Source organism: Lutra lutra, chromosome 6 (assembly GCF_902655055.1).
Source record: "Lutra lutra chromosome 6, mLutLut1.2, whole genome shotgun sequence".
Classification (NCBI taxonomy): Eukaryota; Metazoa; Chordata; class Mammalia; order Carnivora; family Mustelidae; genus Lutra; species Lutra lutra.
This window is the reverse complement of record NC_062283.1, coordinates 152,741,855-152,756,712: the sequence shown is the minus strand read 5'-3', so window position 1 is coordinate 152,756,712 and position 14,858 is coordinate 152,741,855. Positions and strand designations below refer to the sequence as shown.

Below are 14,858 nucleotides of genomic sequence, written 5' to 3'. Positions count from 1 at the left end.
TCTTTAGCATATGAAAACTCCTAACCTCCCTTCCCCTCACCTTCCCCCAACCGCAGGGTACAGAACCTGCCACCCCTCACAACCCGGGGGGGCAGCTCTTCCCGCCCACGGTCCTGTCCCCGGGCTTTCATAAACCGCCGTTTTGCACCAAAGATGTCTCAAGAATTCTTTCTTGGTCATCGGTTCCGAGCCTCAGCTCACCGAACCTCACCTAGGTTCTAGAACTTCATCAGTATGTTCCCCACCTGTGGCCGGGGAGGACACAACAGGTGGTGACACGTGGCCCCGTCTGTGTGGGTGGCACATAGGTGTGGGCAGCTCAGCTTTTCCCCCCGCAGTGCCCCTGACCAGTCTTCCCTGCAGGAGGCCATGGACGGGGCCCCATCCTGACAGCCTGCGTGCCACCACAGGAGTGGCTGACACAGCGACACAGCAAGATGACCATGGAGCCCAGGGACATCCTGGTTCTGCTGCCCACCCAGGAGCAGCTGCGGCTAGCTGTGGGGGTGAGCACGGGCGAGAGTGGGGGTGGGGGGACCATGGAGAGGACAATGAGGTGGCTGTGGGGGGTACAGTGGTTGTGACTGTGGGGGGGGTGGTGGAGGGACTGTGGGGTGGACCCTGTGGGAACTCTGGGGGACTGTGGGGAAGACCGTGAGGGTAACTCTGGGGAGACCATGGGGGTGGACCCTGGGGGACTGTGGGGAGACTGTGGGGGTGGACCCTGGGGGAGCAGTGGGGAGACTATGGGGGGACCTTGGGGAGACCAAGGGCATGGACTCTGGGGAGACTGTGGGGGGACAGTGGGGTGGACCCTGGGGGACTGTGGGGAGACCATGGGGAAACTGTGGGTGGACCTTGGGGTGACTGAGAGTGGCACAGAGGGACTACAGAAGTGGCTATGGGGGATCGTGGGGACACCATGGGGGTGACTGGGGGAGGGGACCATGTGGGAGGAGCAGAGGCAACTGTCATAGGTTCCTTCTTCCAACAAAATGATGATGTTAGGGAGTAGGTGGCATTTTGTGGCACATTTTGCCCCAAACACCAAAGCTTTGTGTTTGGTTCTTGGGGCCCTGGGTTCTGTTCTGGACGAGTCGCCTTGGCCCTTCTTCCCTTTTCTTCTCCATCGGCCGCGCCTGGCTCCTGGAGCAACCCCTCTTTCCCAGTCATCTCTGGTACCTCACCCGCCCTCGTCTTCAGGGAGGCGACGTTCTTGGCCCTTCTGGAGCCCCGTCCGCGTCCCTCAGGGACGCCCACCGGTGAGGGCGAAGCTGGCGCAGGCATGTCCCCCTGCCTCGGCAAGTGCAGGGACCGCAGCACCCTGGCCGGGGGAGGCACCGCTGAGGCTGCCTGCCCTCCTCTGAGTGCCAGCGCCCGGGGCCACAGCAGACGGCACCACGGCTTCACTTGGGTTCCGCGACAGACCGCCTGGCCTGTTCCTCGGGTCTGCTCCCATGAGATGCCGATCACATAACCCATTAATTCAGGGGTTCGTCCACCAGACCCTGGAACCTTCATCTCAAACACAGATCAAGACTCACTGGAGCGTGTCTCTGGAGGCTGAGGCCTGACGCTCGTCACAGAGCCCTGTGGCTCATCCGCCAGGCAGTGCAGCTGTTTAAAAATCCCAGACGGCTGACCAGAAGGGCTTGTCTGCTGCTCGCAGACAAGTGTTCCAGCCACCAGAGCCTGCTTCCGGACACCCACACACCCCCGGAGACGGGGCCAGTCCTGTGTGCCGTCATGACCTCCACACCAAGCTGCCCTTTCCCATGCCACCGGTCACCCCAGGGACAGAGCGGTCCCCAAGCCATCATTTCCAGGTGGCCCATGGTCCCGGGGAGTGTCAGCCAGCCTCTTGTCCCCCAGAGACTCGGTCCTGCTGTGTCCTCCTGCCCTGGCGAGGCGGCGTCCTTAAGCAGGAGAAACAGGAGGTTAGGGGTGTTCGGGGAGAGAAGGGGGTGAGGCGGAGCTGGCGGGCCTGGGGTGCGGCTCCCCTTCACGGTGTGTCGCTGTGGGGGTGCCCGGGAGCTGTTCATGGAGCAAACATGAGTGGGGACACGCTGGATGGACAGAGGGGTGGGCATGAGTCCACAGCCCCCCGAGCCTGGTGTGGCGCCCCACCAGCTTACCCTCAGGGTGTGCAGCCGCGTGAGCCACGAGGGCGACCCCACGTGTGCCTGTGCGTGTCTGCACGCCGGGGCACCGGGAAGCTGCAGTGGGGAGGACCCTCCCTGGAGGTGTGCAAAGCCGCGCGGCGGGCATGTCTCGGTAGTGCCGCCGGCGCTAACCCAGGAGGGCGAAGCCGATCTTACCGCGTTTCACCGCTGAGGACAGCCACGTCCCCTGAGTTGAGATGGTGGCAGGCCCCTTCCTGAAATCCTAGGGCGCATCTCTGGGGTGTCCTGGGGACACCCCCGTCCTAGCGGAGTGCTGGGCAAGAGCCCACGGGCTTCACGCTCAGGCCACGGCCGGTCCTGCTCCCTGTGCGTGGGTTCGCACGCGGGGCGCTCCTGCTCGCTGCTGGGCCGGGAGCCCAGGTGGCTGGGCCGGGAGCCCAGGTGGCGTGGCCGGCAAGCAGTTTGCCCTGGGACGGTGCCTGCGGGGACTCCCATACACACCGGAGCCACGGCCTGGCCGGGGGGACCGTGGCCCCTGAGGCACAAGGCCAGCAGCTCCGGGACATGCAGAGGCCCGAGTAGCATGCCAGATGCACGGTGCAGGCTGTGGGCAGTGCCGTGGGCAGCGCCGTGGGCCCCGGGGCCAAGGGTGGCCAGAGAGAGGGCAGACCTGTCCCCGGTCCGGCACCAGCCTCAAGCCCTGATTCAAGTCAACAAAGCGTAAAAATCCGGCCTTCACGGGAAATAGGGAAATAGTCGGAAATAGGGATGCTCACGGGGTATTTGCTACAATTTTGAGGTGTAACGGAGTGTTGCTGGGGTGACACGCACATGTGTGTGACATGGCCAACCTCAGGGGCGTTGCTGGGACAGCGGGTGTAGCCGGAAGGTGCTCCTCCCCTGTGTGTGCAGATGAAACCCACCGGAGGAGCCATCGCAGGTGAGGCGTGGAGGCGGCTCCTGACCCCGTGAGTGGGAGCCAGGGGGCTTCTCGGGGGGTGGGGGCCAGCGTCCCTTGAGGCAGGAGTGACCCACGGCTGGAGGAGCCCGTGGGGAGGCTGAGGCGGGAAGGTGCAAGGCTCAGAGCACACAGCCCGGCCCATGGGGATGGTGGGTGGGGCCAGGGACCCTCTGACTCAGAGCACCCGCAGGACCTTCTGGGGTCCCAACCCACTGAGATCCCTCTCTAGGGTGCCCGCGCCACCTGCTTCCAGGAAGGGTCTGGGTGAGGTGGGTGTGCAGTGAGGAGCACGGCCAGCCAGGGGGCCCATGGGGCACGGAGGTCCCATGGGGCACAGAGGTCCCATGGGGCACAGAGAGCTCTCCCCACCCGTCCGTGGGTGGCCCCCGCATGGGCCAGGATGAGACCTCAGGCCCCCCACACCGGCCGGGTCGGGGGCCTCCAGTGTCCAGCACAGGCAGCACCAAGGAGCTGGGTGGGACGCAGCGTGGTCCTCCCACCCCGCCGGTACTGCGCACCCCTTCTCCAGGCCCTGAGCACCCGCACGCCTTGCAGGTGCGGGCCACTGGGCGTGAGCTCTTCCAGCAGGCGTGTGACACGGCCAACCTCAGAGAAGCGCGCTTCTTCGGCCTCAGCGTGGTCAGAAGTAAGTCAGTGCGCCCTGACAACCCCACCCAGGGACCCTCTGCCCAGGGGCACTGGCCTCTTCAGGAAAGTGCCCACCTGCGCCACCCACCGTGGACAGGCTCTAGTGTGCACCCAGGTCATCCGGATGAGTCCGTGTTGCCGCTGAGCACACGCATGCTTGCACGTGTACACCAACATCCCCCGCTCGCACACTCACACAGTTACACAGGGCACGCACACACGCCCATAAACACACACGTTTACTCGTGCACACGTGCGTGCTCACACGCTCCTGCGCAGGCTCACACACTTACATATACTCCCACGTGTACACACACTCCCTTGGCCTTCTAGAGGGGAGAGGGTCTACTCTGGTTCTTTCTGGAAGAAACCGTGAACTGGAAACCCTGGGCGAGGACTGCGGTCCGATTCAGCCATCCGGGGTTCTGGAAACATGGGTCCGTAGCAGAGTCCTGGGTCCAGAAGAAACCTTCCCTGCAACTCGAAGGGATGAAACCCAAGGGGGGGGTGTGCTGCAGAAGAGCGGGGGCCGCCCAGCTTGTCTCCCATCTTGGGGGTTCCCTCTGTGGCCCCCAGCTCTAAGCCTCTAGAGACCCCCAGGGTTGGTGGAGGGGTCCCCGGGGGGAAGAGGGAAGCAAGGGAGTCCAAGGGGCTGCGTGTGTGTGGGAGACGGGGCCGCCGCACGGGGCTCTGAAGGGCTCGTGGCCTCGGGGAGGGTGCCCGAGGAGTGGCTGGCGCCCCCCCCCACGAGCCATACTATGAGTGATTGGGACAGTCCCCGTCCCTGGAGGCTTGGGCTTGTCAGGACGATGCACCTTCTCCCCAAGATGCTGGGACAGAGCGCCAGAGACAGAGGGGTTCCGATCCGCCAGTCGGCCAGCGGCCTGAGCTCCTCCGGCCTCTGCCCCGGCTCGGGGAGGGGATGATGGAGCCCCTGGCTGGCCTCCCGCTCTGCGCTAGGCAGACAGACAGCCGTCCTGGGTTTACAGCCCCGGGCAGCAGACTGTGGCTTTGGTGGACTTTTCCCAATCTGCCCGGAAAGCTAAGTTAATGGGTAGCTTTGCCCCCAATTTAAAGCTTATGTCTACAAGCCTCGTTTTAGCCACCTGCTGGTTGCTGCCCAGGTCTGGGTCCACACAGGTGATACATCAAAGGAAATAAGCGTTTGCATAGACGCCCGCCGTATTTGGGGTGTGTGCACCGGGGGTTGGGGTTTTATGCTTCGTAAATGGACTTATTCCTGGTTCGTGGGACAGAGCTCATCACGCAGCGGAAGGCCCCCCGGCTTCCTGGTGGGCCCCAGCGCAGGCCAAGCTCTGGGCTATCTGTTGGGGAGGGCTGGGACCCACAGCCCTGGACACACGCCTCGTCTTCCAGGACCCGCGGGGCCGAACACCGGAGCCCGCCTGGTGGAGTGCGGCTCGGGGAGGCATGAGAATTCCCGAAGGCCCTGGGGGTGGGGGCAGGGGCGGCCTTGGGGGGCTGGGTCTCCTGCGGCAGTGGGGGCCGTGGCACACTCCCCTTCCTGAGCCGCACCACTTAGAGCCCGCGTCTGTGCGGGAGCCTGTCGACTGGCCTCTGGTCCCGCAGAGCCTCCAGCCCCTCCGCCTGCCGGCTGGCCCCGGAGCGGAGACAGAGGCCCCTGGCGCCTGGCTGAGGACCGGTGCGGACCGTTCCGGACGCGGGTCGAGTGGATAGACTTCGGATGCGGGAATGAAGGAACAGCGGCAGGCACCCCGGGGCTGGACGCTTGGTTCGGGTGCCTGCTAGGCTCCTCCGCGTCCGGGGCTGGGCCCCCAGAGAGCCCGCGCTCCCCAGGACGTCGGGCGGGTGCTGGGCAAGGAGTTGCAAGTGCTCGTCCTCCTACCTGCCCCCCAGATGCACTAAGGTTGCCCAGGCTCCCTGCTTTTAGATGGGCGCGACACGCGCTCTTGGGACGGCTGTCCTGGGGGCTGAGGCTGCTGTCACCCTCCGCGGTCTCAGAAACAGAGGCAGAGCCCGCAGGCAGCGGAGGGGAAAGTGTCCCTCTGCTCTTGTCAGTGTCTGGTATTTGAGGCCTTAGTGTTAAGCTATTGGGGCGCATGGGAACCCCGAGGCACGGGTCCCGTAGTGGTAAAGGACGTGAGCCGGAGCTGGAAACGGTCGCCCGTTGGGCGGGGGGCTCTGCCCTGTTCTATTTCTGCGCTCTGGGTTCCCTGCATTGAGACCGCCTTGCTCTCCTTAGTGGGGGGGACACACCAAAGGGCCCCCTTTCCCGTGGACATGATGGGCTAAGGCAGCCCTGAGAGGCCCCCATGCCTGTGGCAGAGGAGCCAAGTGGCCCTCGGGGGTCCCTGTGGCCAGGAAGGCCTCGTGAAGGCGCGATGGCGCAGCCGGTCGGGGGCAGTTCCTGAAAGTGAATGGGAACCGTGTCAGGTCTGGGGTCCACACACGAAGGGACCACACCCTCAGTAGGTGGAGATGAACCCACACATCACAGCAGAGCCCCCAGGGTCCCCAGCATCTCCCGGCATAGCACCTGGTGGCCCGGCGTCCCTGTCCTCAGACTGACGGTGTTTGACCTCAGACGCCCGAATGATGCCGCTGGGGGATTGAATCCTGGGTGGAGAGCCGCATCGGCGCTCTGAACCGTGACCTGTGCGCATGTGTACACACGTGTTGTTGCACGTGTGAGTGTGCACGCGTGGGCGTGCGTGTGAATATGCATTGTGGGCACGCGTGTGCGTGCGTGCGGGCACATGGGTGTGCAAGCACACACGCACGTGTGCACACAGCCACGGATGCTACACCCAGGGCAACATCATATAAACGGATCAGCCAGGCTGTGAGGGGACAAGCAGGAGTTGGGGTCCCCGCAGGACCAGTCAAGGATGGGGGGCTGGCAGGGCCTGGGGGCTGGCTGAGAAGAGCCCCCCAGGGATTGCTGCACAGAGGGGGCTGTCGGTGGTCTTCCTAGAGGAGGGACGTTGACTCAGCAGGGAGATCCCAGGGGAGGGTCTGCAGCCCCTAAGCGGCCCTGTCTGGCCAACTCCTCTGAGTCCGGACATCTGAGATTGCCACACTGAGAATGAGCTGGTGGGGGGGACAGGTTCCAGGAAGGAATCTGGGGTCACCCCTGTGCCCGGGACTCCTTCTCTGCAAGGGGGACAGGCCAGAGCTGCCCCACCCTCTGCGAGGACCCAGGGCCCAGCCAGCCTGGCCTTCATTGCTGCTGAGCAGTGGGCCACAGGGTGGCTGGACGTGGCAGACCCTCCTGGTCTCGGCGCTGGAGCCCTTCTTTCGGGGAGCTGGGCCTTTCAGGTCATGGAAGGTGATGCTCCAGTGACCCCATGGTTGTGTGGAGGGCACATGCTTGGGACTGAGTCTGTAGCCAGAATCAAGGCAGGAAACCTCTGCCTATAGCCCAGGAACTAGGACAGAGACAGGGACAGACAGAGAGACAGACAGGGACAGACTGAGAGACAGGTGGAAAGACAGAGACAGACAGAGACAGGCGCTGTGGACTCCAGGTTGGTGAGGGCTTGGACACTTGGACACTCGGGACACTCAGGAGCTCCGGGTGGGAGGCCCGGAGATGAGCCGCTGGGTGGAGGGCAGGACACAGACACGCCAGCTCCCGGCCACCCCAGAGAGCCCACGGAGTGACGCCCCGACTGCCCAGGGAGGGGCCGCGGGCGCTGCTGGGCTGCGGCTGAGAGTGCCCGGGAGGCTGGGCGCCGGGGCCCACGGACCGGACGCTGCTTCTCAGACAGCAGGTACGTGTTCCTGGACTTGGAGCGGAGGCTCAGCAAGTACTTCTCCGAGGACTGGAAGCAGGAAGGGCCCCGAGTGAGTCGGCGGGTGGCGGGCCTGTCCCCAGACGGGTCCCCAGACCCTGAGAGCAGGCCTGGCCCCAGAGCCACCCACGGGTGGCTCGGCCGCTGGCCTGCGTTGCCCCAGGGCTGCCGCTTGCAGGGTCGGCCGCGGGGAGCCGGTGGGACACGGCGTCCTCCCGCCCGTCAGCTCCAGGGCTCTCGTCTTCTCCCTGCGCTTGTCCCTGCAGCGCAGCGGGCGGCCCCACGTGCCCTTCATCGCCTTCCTCAGGTGCAGTTCTACGTCGAGGACGGGAGACTCATAAGGTAAGTCAGTGATGTCCAAGGACACTTGCTGGGACGAGAAAACCTCCCCGGGGGCCCAAGTTGGGAAGAACCTGAAGTCTCTGCTGCTGGCGGCCACGGGACTCGGTTTCACAGGAACGCGCCACCAACACGGTCCTTGCCGCCCCAGGGGCCGCCTCCTCTGCGGCCGGCGTGTACCTGCCAGTGGGCGCCTAAGACCTCAGCCCGGGGGTCCAGGCTCTCGGTGGACCTGCTGCCTGTGTCTGCGTCTGGGTGGGAAGGGTCACCGGGCAGGCGCCCCTGCGGGCTTCCTCCTGGGTTGCGGGAACGGCTTTCTTGCGAGACCCGCCCCAGAACCTGTAGGATGACACAGAGCTCCCCAGGACTGTCCGGCGACAAGAGTGACTCCCAGAGCAGAGGCAGGGGAGGAGGGCCGGCATCCCCAGGAACCCCCAGAGCTCCTGGAGGTGGGCCAGTGACAGACGGGTGGGGAGGAAGGGGTGAGGCCATGTGGTGTATGGAAGGTTCTGGAGAATAGGATTGGGTAGCTGTGTGGAAGGTTCTGGAGGGTCATGACCCTGTGCTATGAGGCCAACCATGTCAATGGTTTTAGAAGCTTGGAACCTGCTCTTGCCTGTTACATTGGAAAATGAGCAGGAGGAAGAGCTTCTGCACGTTAGTTCGGTCTGGGGCTCGTTCCAGTGGGTTCCAGCTGACCCCCGTGCTCCTGCCCTCCTCCGGGGCCCTGCCCACCACGCCCGGGACGCACGAGACAAGGAGCCTGACCTTGGTACTTCCATTTGGAGCACTGAGGCTCCCGGGCCTCTCTGGAACGTGGCGTGTGGTGTGACGAGGACTGGAACTCCTGGGACTCGGAGAAGCCCCGATGACGCAGGGCCGGGGACGGCAGGAGAGCCGTATGCCGCGGCGGGACCCTCGGGCTGGAGCGAGCCGGATTCTCACCCAGACCGCTCCCTGCCTTCCAGCGACTGGACGGCCAGACCTCTGCACTACTGTCACCTGAAGGAGCCGGTGCTGAGGTCCCAGTGTGTCCACCGGGAGGAGGCCTGCTTCCTGCTGGCCACCTACGGGCTGCAGGCCGACCTGGGCGACCACCGGGAGCCGGTCCACGTGGGGCGGTACTTGAAGCCGCACGCCTACTTCCCACTGTGGGTAAGACCAGCCGGGCTCCGCGGCGGCCTGCGCGAGGTCCCCTCCCCTCGGGGGAAGCTCCTCTGGCCCTGGCCCTGGAAAGCGCGGGGCGGGCTGAGGGGCAGGTTGGGGGAGGACAGAGCAGCCCGGGCCTCACGGACGCATGGCCTCCTCCCCAGATCACTGCCAGGCGGGGCAGTGCCTACGTCCTGCAGCACGTGCCCGCCCGCGCCGTGAGCAGCGGGGCCTGACCCCGCGGAGCTGTGCCGCGCCTCATCAGGGACGCGTGCCGGCTCGAGGACGTGCCCGTCCGCTTCTTCAGGCTCTACAAGGTCAAGCTCTGGTGGAGCTGGGACTACAGGCCGCCTCAGAGCTCCCACTGCCCCAAGGCCCCAGGGGACAGAGCCCAGGGGGCAGCCAGGACGCTGCCCCAGGACGGGGTGGACAGTGTCCTCACAGCTGGCCTGGGAGTGGGCCCCGACCCCAGGACGGGGGGTGGACAGCAGCACTGAAAGGGTGACATAGCACTGGGCAGGGCGCCCTTCCAGCTCTAGCGTGTGTGACGTCCTTTCAGCCCGGGCAGAGCGGGGGCCGGGGCCGCAGCCCTGTTGGGCCTCCCTGTGCTCAGAGCTGTCGCACCGGGCGCAGGGGTGAAGGAGCTGGTCTGCTGCGGGGACCGGTTCTGGTGTTTTCCGGCTGGTGCCTGCATGCAACACGGTGTTTGTTTCCGGGGGAAGTCAGGGCTGACGGCTGGTGAGCGGGGCTTCAGGAGCTCAGCTATCTGGGCACAGGAGTTTGGGCTGGTGAAGGAGGCAGGGAGCTGGGTGACAGGCCTCTAGCGTCAAAGGGAAATGGGGTCCTGCTTGCCCACGGCAGAACCTCCCCACCAACCCAGGCACCGGGCACTTGGCCTCTCTGACGCTGGTGCCCCTTTAGGACAAGAGGGAGGACTGACCCTCAGGGGATACAGATCTATCAGGTGTGGGGGAGGAGCTGGAGGCGTGCCCTCCCCCCTCTCCTTTCCTGTCCTTTCCTCCCCCCCTTCCTCCTCCCCCTCCCTCCCCTCTCCCTCTCCTCTGTCCCTCCCCTCTCCTCGCTGTCCTCCCCCTGCGCCTCCCTCCTCCGCCCTCCCCCACCCTTCCCCTTGAAGGGCCGCCCATGGTGCTGTCCTCTGGGACCAGCTCTCTGTGGTCTGGCAGGATCGGAACCACGCCCCAGAGCTGCTCTATGACTTCCCCTGGTCCTGCATTGGGAAGGTGACTTTTCTGGTACATGTCTGATGGGGTCCGAGTGGGAGGGGTTTCAACCTCCAGGAGCCCAGGGGAGCCCAGCCCGGGGCAGTTCAGCGCGTCCTCCGTGGGGTGCAGGCCCAGCAGAGCCCTTGCACCCCAGGCATCCAGGGCAGAGATGGCCCCGCCTTTGGGAAGTGCTTGGCAGCCGGTGCCCTGGCCCCTGGCGTCAGATCCCAGGTGACCTGCCGGCTCCCGTGGGGAGAACAAAAAGGGAAACAAAGACTCGGTCACAGAAACACACTGCTGGGGCCACCAGCCTCCAACGGCTCCTGTCGTCCTCACGGGGTGTCCCTGGGCCCCGCCTGGCACAGGGATCCTGGACACAGGCTGGCGGCAGACCCTCCCTCTGGACAGTGGACCCGAGGCCTGGCGTCCTGGTCCTGGATCCCGGGCACCCCCACGGCTGTTGGCTGGGGCTGAGGGGACTGAGCGCAGAGCCCCACGCCCCCCCACCAGCCGCCTGCTGCGCACAGAGCCGGGAATCGTGGGTGGCTTCCCAGTGGGGTCATGGCTGCTGTTGGGGACACTGCTGCTGCCTCACGGTTTCCTCACGAAGCCCCACCTCCTCTCCTCTCGTTTCAGGGGAAGAAGCCTAAGCCTCGACCAGAGGGGCTGCTGTCAGCGCGGAAGCTGGTCTACTACTCGGGCTGCCCCTGGCGCTCCGGCCACCTGCTGCCGCTGCTTGGGGCCAGCCACCAGCGGCACCCGGGCCTGCGGCCCCGCGCTGTGCAGCCTGCGGTGGCGGGAGGAAGCCCGAGGTGCGCACCTTCCCCCCCTCAGCCACCTGCCCGGCCCCCGGGGTCTCCCGACACTTGGCGCAGCAGCTGGGGTGCCTTCCCTCCCTCCCGTCGGGGCATCTTGGCTCCTGTTTCCCCCTCGTGGGGGCGGAGACGACTCCACTCCCCCCAGAGCCCAACTCTAGGCACCTTCCAAATTCTGGGAAAGCGTTCCCAGGGGGCCGGTGGCCTTGGCTGACGTGTGTCCGTGTGAGTGTGACGGTGGGGGTCCTGTGAGCTGCGGGCAGGAATGATCCCACGGGCATACAGCAGGAGCTCCCACCGGGGCGGGAGACGGAGGCCAGCCGGTGGCCTGGGCCGGAGCTGTGGGTACCGGGCCGTGATCCCTGAGCAGCGCACTCCTCCCCTCGCCGCAGTGAGCCTCCCGGGCCTCAGCCCCCACTGAAGGGGTGGGCGTCTGCTCGGCCCCAGGCCGCTGTCGGCCGCCCGCAACCCCAGGACAGGGACGCAGCACCGTGCCCGATCTTGCACCGGCTGTCCCCCTGTCCCTGCACAGAGAAGAAGCACTATCGCGAGTCCTACATCAGCGACATGCTGGGGCCAGACCCAAACCCGGGCAGCAGGGGTAGCGCGGCCACCACCCCCATCCCCAGTCCGCCCCGTCCGCCCACAGCCATGGCAGAGCGCACACGTCAAGCATCCAGGCTGCCGCTCAGCCCGTGGCACCCGGGGAGACGGCGGTGGAGGGGCCCGTGGGCGCAGAGGCTCCCGGTGCAGACACGCCAGCCTGCGGCTCCAGCGCAAGCCCCAGCAGCCACTGCACTGACGATGACAGCCGGGACAGGCCTGAGCGGGACGCCCAGGGTCGGGCCAATGGTGAGTCTGCATGCCGGCCACACGGGCTGGGCCGCTGCAGTGGGTGCCACAGTGACACACACGGGCCACCCCCGGAGAGGCTGGGGCACACGGGACCGTGATCTGTGTGACTTCTCTGCCATTCCCCAGGAGGACCCCATCCCCACTGCCAGGAGGCTGCCCTGGGGCCTGGGGTCAGAGACAGGACAGTGGGGCCTCGGTGTGGGTGTGCTGTGGCGGGTCTGTGGCCTCCTCTGCAGCCGGTCGCAGCAGGCTCCTTGGAGTGTCGGGAGCCCGACCTACCGGAGCCCTCACTCCTCATTCAGACCGCGGGGACCCTTCCAGCCGGGGTCTCCTCCGGCCGCACAGGGCAGGGGGGTCACAAGACGAGAGGTTTCTGGGTGTTGTAGGACCCAGTGTCTGCCGAGCTTAGCCCTTGGGGCAGTTTCTGCAGTGGCTGGGTGTGCGGGGCCCTGGAGTGCCTTCCCTGCCAACCCAGGAATGTCCCATTGGCTCTGCTGTTCCTAACTGTCCACAGAGCCCCTGGCTCCGCACGTGACAGGGGTTGGTGGGGGCCAGCTGTAGTGCAGCCACCCAGGGCCAGCCGGGCCCACCCAGAGTCACCTCGGGTCACCAGGACCAGCCGGGGTCGCCCTGAGTCAACTCAGGACAGCAGGGCAGGCGGGGTCATGTGATCTCTCGTGTCTGGTTTGCTGCTCCATCCGTGTTTCTGTCCAAGTCTGCGGTCTTCGAGCCACTGTGACGGGAACAAAGACGACATGGGGTTTGCCAGGGAAGAGCCTGTTTGACTGGACAGCAGAGCATTTGGTCACCCAGAGCACGCCTGCTTCCATTGAGAAAGGAGGGGGCGGCGAGCACCAGGACCCTTCCCGGGATGATAGCAGGGGCCCTGCAGGACCACGGGGGCCCCACGGGAAGGTGCCCTGCTCTGGGACTGTCACTTCCGCGGGTGAAGACCAGCTGAGCGAGGAGGAACCCGGTGGCCGCGAGTGTGGCCCACGGAAAGCCTGGCCCATGCAGGGGGGCTCAGACACCTCCATGGGGACACGCGGGACCCAGTGTATGACGGTCCCTGCAGATCAAGGCCCCTGGAGGAGGAGTGCGCCGAGGCTCCTGGTCCCAAGTCAGAGTCCCCAGGGGAGGAGGGAGAAGTGTGGGCTGCAGGAGCTCGTCCCTGGCTCTGCTCACACCCCCTCCCTTCTCCCAGCCTCCAGCCCGGGGCCCTTGACGGTCGTGCAGGTCACACTGATTGGGACGAGGGCCGGGAGTACCGAGGCCCTGTACCAGGTGGGTTCCCCAGCCAGGCAGCCCCGGGCTGGGCTCCTGTACCCTCTGGAGGCCCCCAGGGAGAGAGCCCTAGACCTGCCATCAGGCCGTGGGGGAGCGGGAGGCTTCCCAGGAACGGGGCAGGTGAGGCTGGCTCCCTGGGCCTCCGCCTTCCCGGTGGGGTGCTCGCTGGGGGGCGGAGACCACCATCCTGGATGGTGAGCACCCGAGGGGCAGGAAGAGGGACAGACGCCAACGGTTATGGGAGGGGGGTTCCCCGCCTTGCTGGGGGTGGACCTGGGGACTGTGTCCTGGAAGGAGAGAACATTACACTGTGATGGCCCAGAGAAGGATGGAGCTAGACCTGGGGAGGTGGGGGGCAGGGGGAAGGAGCCACAGCCCTGGACAGGCTTCCTCGCGCAGGAGCTGGGGTGGGAAGCTGTTCCGACTTCCGAGGATGCCTCCTGATCTTACTCCTATAATCCACCCAATAAAACTAAGTCCGATAAGTTCGAAGGAAGACAAGACCAGGGCTGTGAGCCCCCCACCCAGCAGCCCCTCAGCCCCTTGGGACAGGAGTGGGCTCTGCCCCGGGGCCCCGGAGGAAGACCCAGGCACCTGCTGTAGGAGTCCCCTCCAGGCTAGAAGGAGGGAGGAGACCAAGCAAAGCAGCGCTCCCTCCCCAAGCGGTGCTGGTTGAAGCAGGGGCCATGGTCTGTGCCCACCACTGCCCACAGAGCTTGCAGCCTGTGTAGGAGAAGGGGGCTGTGTAGACAGTGTGCCTGGCGGGTGCAGTGAAGACAGGGCAGGGCGGGGGCCTCCAGATGAGAGACTCTGGGGGTGGGGGCAGACAGGGCTGTGTGGGCCTCCCCAGCCAGGGCGCTGCTGTGTTCGCTCAGGGAGGACAGAAGTGAGGGGTGGCTGGAGAAGGAGAGGCGGGCGGGAGGGTGGATGCACCTGCTCTCCCCCCCCACAGATGGCGGGGGCAGACCCACACCGCAGCAGCCTGCCCCCCGCCCCGCCGGGAACGTGTGCAGCAAGGTGCCCAACAGCCTCTGCCTGGTCCTGTGCGGGGACGGCCAGCTCCCAGAGGAGTTTGTGGTGTAGACAACTGCAGATGCGGCTCTGCCCACTTGGGCCTCCTCCACACTGCGCAGCCTGTCCATGGGACACGGCACGTGCCCCTGGGGCTCCGTCCGCACAGCGCGACTGCGTCCACACGGTGGGGCTTGGTCCACACCTCGGCTCCACGTCAGCAGCGTCCCGCATGGCCCTCACCCCTCCCTGCTCTGGAGGCTCCTGCCGCTGCCGCGCTGGCCGAGGCCCCCACCCCACCCCCGCCCCTTCCTCCTGTGCGTTCACCGGTCAGCGTGCAGAGCAGACTCTGATGCTGGGCCTGGAGGGGACGAGGAGGTCCCCCTCTCACGCCAGCCATGACGGGTCCCAGCTCTATCCATCTGGGTCACGAGGAGGCAGAAATCAAGTTCTTGACCACGCAGGCCCCAGGTGAGAGGGGTGGGCCGGGCTGTCCTGGTCGTCCTCCCCCATCTGTCTGGGAAGGAAGGGGTGTTCGCTGTTCCCCTTTGCGTTCTCTCTGCACTGACCCTGATGGATGGTCAGACACGTGCACAGCCTTCTGGGAGTCTTCGACCCAAGGTCATGGTTACTGGTCATCGCCCTGGCCACAGGCTTCCGCTGGACCCTTC

The 14,858-nt window shown here is 66.0% G+C and overlaps 1 protein-coding gene across 1 annotated transcript; it reads left to right on the top strand.

Moving 5' to 3' along the window:
* The first annotated feature begins 241 nt into the window (after positions 1–241).
* On the top strand, positions 242–14,259 carry FRMD1 (FERM domain containing 1). Its single transcript, XM_047732034.1, is given in 15 exon segments — positions 242–506; positions 3,640–3,730; positions 7,481–7,560; positions 7,775–7,814; positions 7,817–7,850; positions 8,816–9,002; positions 9,161–9,451; positions 9,556–9,680; positions 10,132–10,249; positions 10,856–10,990; positions 10,992–11,031; positions 11,567–11,635; positions 11,788–11,886; positions 13,094–13,261; positions 14,129–14,259. Coding segments are annotated over 15 exon segments (1,677 nt in total). The 5' UTR covers positions 242–437.
* The last annotated feature ends 599 nt before the right edge of the window (positions 14,260–14,858 follow it).